The sequence below is a fragment of the Penaeus japonicus genome, unplaced genomic scaffold (genome assembly GCF_977035675.1).
Source record: "Penaeus japonicus unplaced genomic scaffold, GWHDUDI00000001_assembly GWHDUDI00000035, whole genome shotgun sequence".
Classification (NCBI taxonomy): domain Eukaryota; kingdom Metazoa; phylum Arthropoda; class Malacostraca; order Decapoda; family Penaeidae; genus Penaeus; species Penaeus japonicus.
The window spans coordinates 26,284,830-26,297,329 of NW_028234437.1; the positions used below are offsets into that span (position 1 = coordinate 26,284,830).

At 35.1% G+C, this 12,500-nt stretch overlaps 1 protein-coding gene across 5 annotated transcripts in view; it reads right to left on the reverse strand.

Annotated features, from left to right (window-relative positions):
* Positions 1-12,500, reverse strand: part of LOC122267831 (uncharacterized) — a 12,780-nt gene that overhangs the window by 214 nt on the left and 66 nt on the right. The window contains exons 1-16 of one of the 5 annotated variants that reach the window (XM_043038004.2): positions 12,401-12,500; positions 10,267-10,398; positions 9,144-9,219; positions 8,760-8,828; positions 8,147-8,331; positions 6,214-6,373; positions 5,905-5,982; positions 5,312-5,516; positions 3,592-3,794; positions 3,099-3,251; positions 2,770-2,871; positions 2,306-2,530; positions 2,006-2,116; positions 1,321-1,569; positions 456-535; positions 1-182 (exon numbers count right to left, since the gene is read on the reverse strand). The exon at positions 1-182 is cut by the window's left edge and continues 214 nt beyond it; the exon at positions 12,401-12,500 is cut by the window's right edge and continues 66 nt beyond it. In XM_043038004.2, coding sequence (XP_042893938.2) covers positions 99-182; positions 456-535; positions 1,321-1,569; positions 2,006-2,116; positions 2,306-2,530; positions 2,770-2,871; positions 3,099-3,251; positions 3,592-3,794; positions 5,312-5,516; positions 5,905-5,982; positions 6,214-6,373; positions 8,147-8,331; positions 8,760-8,828; positions 9,144-9,219; positions 10,267-10,398; positions 12,401-12,442 — 2,154 coding nt within the window. In that variant the 5' untranslated portion in view covers positions 12,443-12,500 and the 3' untranslated portion in view covers positions 1-98. Of the gene's footprint in view, positions 183-455; positions 536-1,320; positions 1,570-2,005; positions 2,117-2,305; positions 2,531-2,769; positions 2,872-3,098; positions 3,252-3,591; positions 3,795-5,311; positions 5,517-5,904; positions 5,983-6,213; positions 6,374-8,146; positions 8,335-8,759; positions 8,829-9,143; positions 9,223-10,266; positions 10,399-12,400 lie in introns of all 5 variants that reach the window. The other 4 variants (XM_043038002.2, XM_043038000.2, XM_043038003.2 and 1 more) reach the window with 4 other exon arrangements.

Here is a 12,500-nt window from a genome sequence, read left to right on the forward strand (position 1 = left end):
ATGATTATCATAATAATAATAATAATAATGATAATGATAATACTATTTCTGCTTTGAAATTGGCAGTATACAGCTCATTGAACTTTGAGGCAGCAGCATTACTGGCTGAGCAGTGAAGACACGAGCGTTATCCTTGGCTGTGATGTCTCTGAGTCAGTTCCTGTGAGAGTTGACTCATCAACCTGCAACAAATTTTTTTAGAAAATAATTGCATCAATAAGACTGAAGTATGATTTTATGAGCAGTTTCTTGATGGTTTACAACTGTGGATAACCATAATTTGAAGTTTGATAGCAACATGCATTGAAAATTAATAAGCAGAATCAAGGGTTAAGGACAGAGTTGAGGTCATTATTAAGTGAAGATGCATTTGATAATATTATAATCACATATAATAACCCAACTGCAAAATTGATGTTTGATATCCAATGAAAAAATTATATTGCAAGGCATACCTGTTGCAAATCTTGTGTTTGGAAAGAGGAAGTTGCTTCTTGTGCTCTTGTGTCATCACTGAGCACGACCATGTAGTCATCTGAAAGAAGAAAAGGATATGAGTCAGCAATCAGCAGTCAATACTGACCATACCCACAAATTGCAAGAACAAGTCTGTATCAGGAATATCTAGTGTACTACAAGTCTAAACCATTTATGAAGCTGTTATAAATTATACAAGCCAATAAATAATAAGCTGTAAGTAATTATCATAATAAATAAAAAACAAAAAGTATTGAAATGGGGTCATAATTGCATTTGCAGGTGGTAGGTGGATTCTCTACTGTGGTATTTGCTTGGAACTTCCAGCTGAGACAATGTCTAACACAGGGGCTCTTTCTTGTTTCAAGGTACACCCATTAGTGTCTTTGTCTTTATCTGTTAGCTCCAAGTCCACTAAACTACAAGGAGTCATATTAGGGATATATGGATTTTGTTCATATGAAAAATGTGAAAAATGTGCCTGATTTATCACATGAAAACTTAAGTCACATACTGATCAATGTGCCATATTTGTAATATTTCGTAGAGGACTATTACAGATGAACATTTTTGTATTCATAATTTTTTGTATGCTCTGTGGCCCACAGATGGCAAAAATTACAGGAAAAGGGAAGCCATTCTTGTACAATATAAAGAATATTGGTCACTTTCATGATTTTTTTTGGCAATGCACAAGATAAATGTTTAAAAATAAATGTGACATATATATCACACTCTTTGCAACAAAGGTTAGCTGCTCTTTGCATTTTTTTAATTAATGCATTTTTTTCATAGAAAGAAAGAAAGAAAGAAAGAAAAGAAAGAAGCCCAAATTCAACTTACTCTCCAACTGCAGGTGCAAAGGTGCAAGTTGTGACAGAGGCACTGAGGTGATGCTGCCATCTTCACTGATGGTGACGGCGTGGCTCAGCCCAGACCCGTCCACCTCCTTGACGCACTCTAGGCCACTGCTGCTCTCTTCCACGCAGCTGAGGTCACCGCTGGCCCCACTGTCCCCTCCAACCGTGATCTCCATACCACTGCTGGGGCTCGCTGCACTTCCGTGGACCAGCCACTCGGCCACTGACACTCCTGCGAGGGTGGAAGGAGAGTGAGTAAGGTGGTCTGTTTTCCATTGGTGAGGTCGGTTTTGGGTAATCATTATACTGAGTGACATGCACTCATATTTCCCAGATTGATGACTAATGTGTAGTACAACGAATCAGTAAAAACAAAATTAATATGAACTATAGCATTTCTCTCTATGCTAAGGAAATAAACAGTACTTATAGACATAAAGATGCATTGACTGGAAAAACAATTACAAAATATATACAAGCTTATATATGTATAAAAAAAGAAGAAGCAAGCACGCAAGCAAGCAAGCAATGCAATATTGGGGTATAACTGATTTATAATCTCTGCCTGTGGTCAATCAATACATACATAACCTCACTAATAAAGTCTCAGAATTGGATCACTGCAAAACACCAGCAAAGAGCACAAATATGACTGAATTTCAACTCACCAGCCTGAGCCTTGCATTGCCTTGCATGGTTCTTCAGCACAGCCATGGAAGACATGAGAGTGCCACACCCTTCGCACGTTACGGCAGAACCTTGCCTGCTGATGGTCTCTGCTGATGTAGAAATGGAAAATATTATTACAGTTCTGAAGCCAATGATGTGCACTGTACACTGGCTAGATTATATATAGCACACAATAAAAGTTTATTATAAATATCAACATGAATTACATATCATTACTTTGTATAACAATAAAAGGGAAAGAGAGAGAGAAAAAGAATCATAACATCAGGTCTACTCACCATGTGTTACTGATTGTTCAGCGATTGTAATAAGCTTTGTTTCTTCACTATCAGCAGTATGCATGACAAAGATGTGGTGTTTGATGTCTCCCTCTTCATCCTTATCTCCCTCGCTTCCATCTCTGGTATCCTCTTCGCCATCATTATCCATCTCCTCTTCTTCGTCCCTATTCTCCTCATCATCTACATCAACATGTGACAATAGAATCCGTTCCTTTCTGGCTTCTGTTGACATATAGGATGCAGTTGATATAACAGGTACTTATGACTTAATATCATTTATGGTGTTCAATTTTTTTCCCTTGGATATAAAGTTCTCGACTTCTTCATAAAAGTAACAAGATCCAGATTTTCAATATATAACTTCAACACTAAGAATGAGGCACTAATGCTGAAATGAGTAATAATGATGGAATAAGAAGAAAAAGATGCCATGCACGATTCAAAATAAATACTCTATATACCAGGTTGATTTTGATTGTTCAATCTGATTATACTAGCAGCAGCTGGCTCCCTCCCATGTTGGCCCTTGACATGTCGAGAACAAGCAGCAAGTTCATGAAAGCCTGAAAATGAAAATTAGTTACTCAAATCAGGTCATGAACATGAACATCATTTCTATAAATGTTACTTATTAGATATAAAAACAGAACTAAAACACAGATCAATGATAAGAAAGTCCTCTTAGTATATACATATATATACAGACATTGTTCAAGCATAATGACATATTCCACTATTCAGTCAATCAATCAATCTCTTAATTCAAACAATAATTATACACCAGACTTACTCTTGCCACATATCTTGCAAATATATGGCTTAAAGTTATAATGCCTGTTCTTGTGCTCCTGAAGGGTCTGAGGACGAGCGAAAGAAGACCCACATACGTCACAATGGAACGGACGTTCCCCAGTATGAGTGCGCATGTGTCTCTCCATGTCTCCTGAAAGATTACATTCCATTATGACTTGTTGAATACTTGTTAGATTTAAAGAAAGAAAAGATCTTTTAAAATTATTTTTGACTGCCTGTACCTTATGCATTGAGAAAGAAAATCTTCATCCTAATGATAAAGTCATATTATGAGATAATAAATGGTCAATCTTTGTTTCCAAATGTTCAAATCTCACTTCCTTCATTATTAATAAGGACTCTAGAAACTGATAGATGCAACCATATAAATAACAAGTAAATACTGACTTGAATAAAAAGACAAATAGATAATAAATAAAATTAATAATTAAAAAAAAAAGTGCAATGTAACAAAACCAAAGAATAACAACCTTTAGTGGTGAATTTCCTATCACAATCAGTACATGAGTAGGGTCTGACTCCTTCATGCCTCAAGTGGTGGGTTATGAGTTGTGATCGCTGTCGAAAGGAGCGCCCACAAATGTCACACAGATGCGCATACTGGTCTGTATGTATTAGCATATGTGCCTGCAGGATTCCCGACTGTGAGAATCGTTTGGGACACATCGAACACCTAGGATTGGATTGTTTATTAGAGTCAAGACATGTATGTATTAGATAAATTTATTTTTTCTTTCCTTCTTTCTTTTTACTAAACACTTATAAATACAACAAAATGTACTAAAATCTCTTAAGGTAAAATCAGTTGATATGCTAAAAATGCATTAGAGGAAAAATAACTTATTCAAAACAAAATGGCAGGATAGTAGTGATTAAACAAAATGTCATATTTAGTGCAGCTGTTAAAACAAAATCTACAATAATATATTTTTCTTATTATTTGTTATAGGCTACTTATCAGAGATGCAATTACACTACAATGTATGACTGTATGTTTAAAGTCTTCCATTGTGGAAATATTTGAGTCTAACTGTAAATGATGATGAATGTATAAACAAGCTACTGCTTACATAATGGAATTTGTAAATGCACAGAAATAATACTTGAAAAGTACATTCATTACATTAACCCATTGGTTGCGGATGGCATCATTTGTTGTCAAGGAAAGCAATAGGCCAAGACACGGAAGAATCAGGCCATATATGATAATACCGACACAAGGCAGTATAAACTTATTTAAAAACACCACGGCCAAAGGGTTAAAGTCTGTAACAGGTAACACAATTAAAACCTGGCTTACATTAAATAAATCCAAAATTACATTAGTCTGAATTTCCAGATTAATTATGGCTATCACTGCACACACAAAACAGACTCATGCAAAATTAATAAGTGCCTCAGCTACTAAAACCACCATTCCCTAAAACCAATGTCTCCATTTCAGATACAAACTGTCAAATAATGAAACCAAAACCAAAATAGAAAATCATATTATGGCACAAAATGATCCACCAAGCTATTCCCAAGAACACAACCCAAAGTTAAAAGACAAGGACAAAACACAAGGACACAATCCAGGAATACAACCAAAGGACACAACAAATGGAAAACAACCCATGGATAAAACAAAATGACACAATACAAGGGCTAAACACAAGCCAAGAATAAAACCAGAGGACACAATATAAGGAATATAATATGAGGATATTACAAAAGGACACAAAAAATAGAGACAATACAAGGACTAAACACATGGGCATAAGCCAAGAATACTACCAAAAGACACAATACACAGAAAACAATCCAAGGATAAAACACAAAGACACAAACAATGAACACAAAACATAGATAAAACATAGACAACATCTCATGGGCACAACCCAAGGAAACAATACAACAACAAAATGCAGATAAACAACACAAATACACAATACAAAGACAAGTACAAGGACATTACACAAGGCACAACACAAAGACCACAAAGTAAAGACATCAGCGCAAGAACAAAGGGAAGCACAAACTAAAGAAGCTATACAAAGACACAACAAATAAATAACAACAGGAAGACATAACAGAGGGAAACTATACAAAGATCTTAACACAAAGACAAAACCTAAGGAAGACATAGAGGCACAAACCAAGCCCTAACATATGGGCAGCAACACCAGCAACAAATGAAGAGCAACTTACGCATAAGGCTTCTCCCCAGTGTGAGTGCGCATGTGGACCTTGACGGACTTCTTCTCTGTGTATCTCTTGCCGCAGATGTCACACTGCCACGGCTTTTTCCCCTCGTGGCCAGCAACATGCCGTGCTAAATTGCCTCGCGTAGTGAATCTGGAAGAGCATTTGGTGCACTCATACGGCCTTTCCCCGGTGTGCGTTCTCTTGTGTGCTGAAAAGATTTGAACAGAAAGGGTGAGGAAAAGGGGAGTAATAATCTGAATATGTGACAAGTATGAAATCTCTTAATTTATTTCTATCTTTTTGCTCTTCCATGAAATCATCACAATTTTTTTTTAGTAATATAGAGGAAAGCAGTGCAATGCATACATGTCTAAAAATTCTGCTTATTCATGAACTAATGATCTGGTTTCAGCTTTTAAGAAGGAGGAGGAGGAAGAGGAGGAGGAGGAGGAGGAGGAGGAGGAGGAGGAGGAGGAGGAGGAGGAAGAGGAGAAGGAAGAGAGGATAAGAGCGAGTGAAGGAGAGAGAAAAGAGGAAAAAGAGGGAGGATATGAGACGGCAGAGAAAAAGAAGAAGAAAAAAGACAAACACTTTACCGTTAAGTGCATGTCGATTTGACAATCTTTGGTGGCAGATCTGACATTCTAAATTTTTGGTGTGTGTTGATCTATGTTCTGTTTGAGGAGAAAAAATAAGTATAAGAAAACTTCCTTGTGCTATAAAAAGAGAGAGAAAAAAAAGTACAGCTCATGACAATTAAAACTATAATAAAATCATACTGTATTATGTTCTTTTTTTTTGTAATCTGAAAACATACAGAAATAAAAGCAAATTTTCATTTATCTAACATAATGAAGAAGAGAAAAAGAAAAAGTGATGCAAAAAAAAACAATACTTGCACTTACTGTACAAAGCTACAGGCGTTCGGTACTGCTTGGGGCATTTTTCGCACTGGTAGGCAGTTTCCGTTTTGCCCGAAGCATTACTCTTCTGAACCTTTTTAAACTTGTTCATATTTGGTACCAGTACTGGATCAGCAGATATCATCAAGTGAACAGATTGCACCTGCAATGGAAGAAGGAGGTATCACAAAGAGGACTGATAACAAAATAATGATAAAGAGATTCATCAAAAAGTACAGGTCACCCAGCCACTTAGCTAGTCAAGCCAGAGTATCACAAAGAGGACTGATAAAAAATAATGATAAGAGATCCATCAAAAAGTACAGGTCACCCAGACCCTTAGCTAGTCAAGCTAGAGTATCACAAAGAGGACTGATAACAAAATAATGATAAGAGACTCATCAAAAAGTACAGGTCACCCAGCCACTTAGCTAGTCAAGCCAGAGTATCACAAAGAGGACTGATAAAAAATAATGATAAGAGATCCATCAAAAAGTACAGGTCACCCAGACCCTTAGCTAGTCAAGCTAGAGTATCACAAAGAGGACTGATAACAAAATAATGATAAGAGATTCATCAAAAAGTACAGGTCACCCAGCCACTTAGCTAGTCAAGCCAGAGTATCACAAAGAGGACTGATAACAAAATAATGATAAGAGATTCATCAAAAAGTACAGGTCACCCAGCCACTTAGCTAGTCAAGCCAGAGTATCACAAAGAGGACTGATAAAAAATAATGATAAGAGATCCATCAAAAAGTACAGGTCACCCAGCCACTTAGCTAGTCAAGCCAGAGTATCACAAAGAGGACTGATAAAAACTAATGATAAGAGATCCATCAAAAAATACAGGTCACCCAGCCACTTAGCTAGTCAAGCCAGAGTGCGAAGGTGCCAGTCCTAAGCTTGGATAAATGAGAGGGTCTAGCAGTAGGAGAGGCATATCAACATGTAAAAAATTCTAGTCAAACAAAGTCATGTTGCAGATTAGGAAAGGAAAAGAGAATAATTCTTTCTTAGTATGGATAGGCCAGAAGAATGATCATTCATAAAATAATATCATCTAACATTCTAGATGCTTCTCAAAATACAGGATGTTTTTTGTTATAATTCATGTGCAAAATTCTCCTAAATTGCCATAACTGTCTTATTTAATTAAAATGTGGAAATTCAAATTTAAAAAAAGGTGGGGGCTTTCCTCCTATTACCACCTTAATTTGAACTTTCCACACTTTGTTCATCAGGACTGTTGCTATAACTGTCCAATCTTTGCTTCCATTTCACTGGAATTGTTTTTCAAAATGTAGTTGACAAACAGAAAAAAAACTCTTATCTATGATGTACATCACAACTACACTAACATTTTCATAAATGTGCTCTTTATAAAGATGTTTATAAAACAGAAAAACAAATCTATCTATGATGTACATCACAACTACACTAAAATTTTCATAAATGTGCTCTTTATAAAGATGTTTATCATCTCATTACTACTGAATTTAAAGTCATCTCCCCTAGAAACGAAAGACAAAAATGTAGGTATTTAATTCATATTTTCATTTCATTTTGTCTCCTTTTTATACTGTATCTTTAATGAGAAATTTCAATAACTTCTCTTGATCCCTGGCAATAGCAGCAAATAAACTCCCGACAGCAAGTAATCTTTATGTGCAATGATTTTCATAGCCTTAAGTTCTACCCTTATATCAAAAGATAAATTAACAAAAAACACTGTGAAAGAAGACAAAAAAAAATATAAAATAAAAAAAATAAAATAAAAAATAAAAAGAAAGAAAAAGAAAAAAGAAGAAACAAGAAAAAGTTGAAAAAGAACCAGGTAAACAAAAAGAAGAACAGAAAGAAAGAGAAAAAAATAAGGAAAAGTTGAAAAAATGCATTAATAAAAAAAATAGAGAGAAAAAAAAAAAAATCCATACCTCACTCTCATCCTCGCTGTTTCTCTGGCTCTCGTCCTCGTTCAAGACCTCTTGCTTGACCAGGGCCTTGGTGTTCCTCATGTCTGGCTCACTCATCTCATCCTCTGGGTCTTGATGCTCCTTCTTTATCTTCTTGGCAGCTGAAGGACTCGTGGGATGCTGCTGGAACATGTCTCGTCTTCCTTCTGCTGAATGAGTTTGAGATTATATATTTTTCTCTGTTTAGCCTAGAAACTGTTTTTTTCTTCTTCTTCTTTTCAACTGCTTTAGATATCAAAGTATCTTTTATTTTTGCATATCTGTTATTCATTTAGCTCAGTGTTTTCTCTTCACTGCTTCATACATCAAATTAACTGTTATTTCTATACATCTGTTGACTAAATAAATGAACAAAACAGTATCAACTCTATCCCTTTAAAGAATATTTTTTTCCTTCTTTTTCCACTTGATGGAAAAAAAAACATAAAAAGTAAAAACTAAACAATAAATCTTTACATGATGATAAAGATGAAGAAGATGGAGATGAAGATGGATATGATGATGAAGATGAAGATGAAGATGAAGATGACACTGACAATGATAATAAACATGACTGTGTTATATTTTCTATTACCTTTGCCATTTCTTCTGTTAATATTTTGACTTGATATGTTGATTGATGATGAATTATTGTTTGAAAGTTCTGCAAATGAAACAAAAAAAGAATTATGATGTGGAAGGTAAAATTTTTACACTAAAAAAATTGCCTTGAACCAGAAAAAGGAAACCAAAAATATATTTCAAAGTAAATTTGTAATACAAGTTTTTGTTTAAATATATTCTCATTCTTGCTCTAAAAAATGATCTTTTGTTATTAACCTTATCTTTATCAATAACATCATTAGCATTATTATCATTATGATCATTACTACTACTGGTCATACTATAACTACTTTTCTTTAAATCATTAATGATAAAAAAAAAAGAAAAAAGCATAGTAAAAAAACACAGATATTACCTTCATCTGGATATACTGATGTTTTTCTTGTTGATATTGCATTAAGATCTTCAGGAGATGACAGCTCACTTGCACACTGCTATTGACAAGATTTTATAAAATAGCAAACATTCAGAAATCTTCTAAAACTAAATATAAAAAAAGAAAGGGGGGAGGGGAGACAGAGGGGGAGAGGGGGGAAGAGGGATAGAAAGAGCAAGAGAGAGAAAGAGAAAGAGAGAAAGAGAGAGAGAGAGAGAGAGAGAGAGAGAGAGAGAGAGAGAGAGAGAGAGAGAGAGAGAGAGAGAGAGAGAGAGGAGAGAGAGAGAGAGAGAGGAGAGAGAGAGAGAGAGAGAGAGAGAGAGAGGAGAGAGGAAAGAAGGAGAGAGAGGGACGAGAGGGAGAAGAGAGAGAGAGAGGGAGGAGATGGAGAGGAGAAGGGAGAGAGAGAGAGACAGAGAGGAGGAGAGAAGGGAGAGAGGAGGAGAGAAGAGAGAGAAATAGAGAGAGAGAGAGAAGAGAGAGAGAGAGAAGAGAGAGAGAGAGAAGAGGAGAGAGAGAGAGAGAGGAGAGAGAGAGAGAGGAGAGAGAGAGAGAGAGAGAGAGAGACGAGAGAGAGAGAGAGAGAGAGAGAGAGAGAGAGAGAGAGAGAGAGAGAGAGAGAGAGAGAGAGAGAGAGAGAGAGAGAGAGAGGAGAGAGAGAGAGAGAGAGAGAGAAGAGAGAGAGAGAGAGAGAGAGAGAGAGAGAGAGAGAGAGAGAGAGAGAGAGAGAGGAGAGAGAGAGAGAGAGAGAGAGAGAGAGAGAGAGAGAGAGAGAGAGAGACAGAGAAGAGACAGAGAGAGAGAGAGAGAGAGAGAGAGAGAGAGAGAGAGAGAGAGAGAGAGAGAGAGAGAGAGAGAGAGAGAGAGAGAGAGAGAGAGAGAGAGAGAGAGAGAGAGAGAGAGAGAGAGAGAGAGAGAGAGAGAGAGAGAGAGAGAGAGAGAGAGAGAGAGAGAGAGAGAGACAGAGAGAGAAACAGAGAACAACATAAATCCATCGAAGTAATAACAGTAATTTCTAAAGGCTATATAACTATCTGCCATATTAACATTAACGGATCCCACCAAACCTCCAGTTCAAAGAAACACGGAGATCGCTTCCTACCTCGCGAGATGGAGACAGTTGGGCTTTGCTCCACAATGTCTGGATCTGTTTAAGTGCCGCAAACCAGATTTCTGCGGCAACTTTGTGGTCCTCTGGCTGGAGCTGGGACGCAAGACTCACAATGTCATCCAACTATGAAACAGAGAAAAAATATTTTAATTCATGATATAAAACATGGGATATCTTGTTAGAAAATATCTTTGCGTTATGTAGGATCAAACCTGAAACTGTGGAAATATTGATTAAAAAAATACTAGCTTAAAAATTAATACAATATAACAATATATGCCATGCAAAATGTGTCTTTATGTTTCATTCTCAAACGTGTCTTTTAAAAATCTCTCTAATCTAACAAAATTCATAAACTAGAATATCATGAATGTAATCAAGAACAAAACTCAAAATCTTTATTGTTTTAGATAAACAATGAAACAAAAACATCACTGGGGGTCTTAATCAATAATAATACCAATTTTTTAAATAGTTAGTCTTGTTAACTTTATAAAAAAAAAAACTTGGGGTTAGTATTTTTTTTTAATCAAGACAAACTGCAACTGAATGAAAAGGGGAAAAAATAAGACAAAAAATAAAAACTGAATCTAAATACAAGAACAAATATCTATGAAACAAATTACTAAGAATGGAAAAAAAATCAATTATCAATTCGAGAGCAAGATTAATTATTTTATACACTGATATAATTATAAAAATATAATGTGAAAATTTTCTCAACTCAGCCAACTCAATTTTTAATCAAATTCTGTCTCTAAATATCTGATTTCATAGGGAAAAAAGGAAAAAAAAAAAAATTATTATTCTCGAAAAAAATAACAATCATTTTTGTCACTGTCATTTTGCCTCAAAAAATTAATTTGTATTCAAACTCACAATGTAAACTATTTATCAAAATCGAACTTCAGCCATGAATAACCATGAGGTTTTCGTACAAGGTGAAAATAGATAGGGTAAAACAGTTTCTTTTTATTTTTTCTTGAACAGTATCAGTTGACGTCAATCTCTCATACTTTAAAGGAACGTCTCAAAATCAATTCTCTCTCAACATCTAGGGTCAGCTCTGGGTTCAATTGGGTTCTGCATATAAATTACTCAAACTTGGGATTTTGCTTCTTTAGAATTTAAATAAAATAGTGAAACAAACAAAATAAAGGTTCTCTTAAATCCCACACCTCTGAAAGGATAATTGCATGCCATTCGTGAAATCATCGTAGATAAGGTTATTTCTTTGCAACTTCTGCAATTTCTTCAATGATTATGGGTAATTCATAAAAACATGAGCAGAGAGGATAATGCATTAACACTTGGAGAACAATGATGACATTTAGAATAATTATAAATAACATGATAACATGTCAGTGGAACATATTGTGTATCATAATTTAGTCTTAATTGTATAACCATTCAACAAAATGGCTTTAATATCAGCTTAAACCCCTTCTGATTACTTTAATAACTAGCTCATCAAAATGACATAGCTTATCAATACTACAAAAAATATCTAAGGATATCCTCTGCATATGAAATTAATTTTGAGATATGAGAATTTAAAGATAAAAGCATGAAACTCACATATCTGAAGTCTTGACACCTAGAATCTTTGAATATCACTGCATTTCACTAAAAGAATGACAAAATAATTATGCCATATGTGCATGAAAGATAAGATTTTATATATAACAATTCCCTTCTATGACTAATTTTTTTTGGGTATTACATAATACTATTCTAATTGTAAATGTCATAACTATTAAGTACACACAAGTCTTTGTGTTTTAAACTACTCTAAAATAGATTTCACTTCGGATATATGACAGAAGTTGCATAAAAATAATAACAGAAACAATCCTTGGTCGGAACTTTATTCATAAAACAGACATTAAACAATAATAAACCAACAATGTCATATAAATACTTTATTTCACGATTACTAACAAATATTCTAAATTGTTGGAGATTGTCCTAGTAAAGTAGATCTATCAACAACGAAATATCAATAGATGAAGTGAAATTAATCCCAAAGAAAGCTTAATTAATTCCATAAATAAGGAGCCCGAAAGGACACTTCTTTGCATTACTCTCGCCGGATAATGTCGTGTTTGATTTAGTGTCTAATTACCTTGTTTTTCCACAGCCTCAAGCCCTCTGATCTCTCCTCCATGGTGTCTTAGATTTTGGAGGTATTACTCATGGGGGAAGAGGAAGAAATGGAGGAAAAT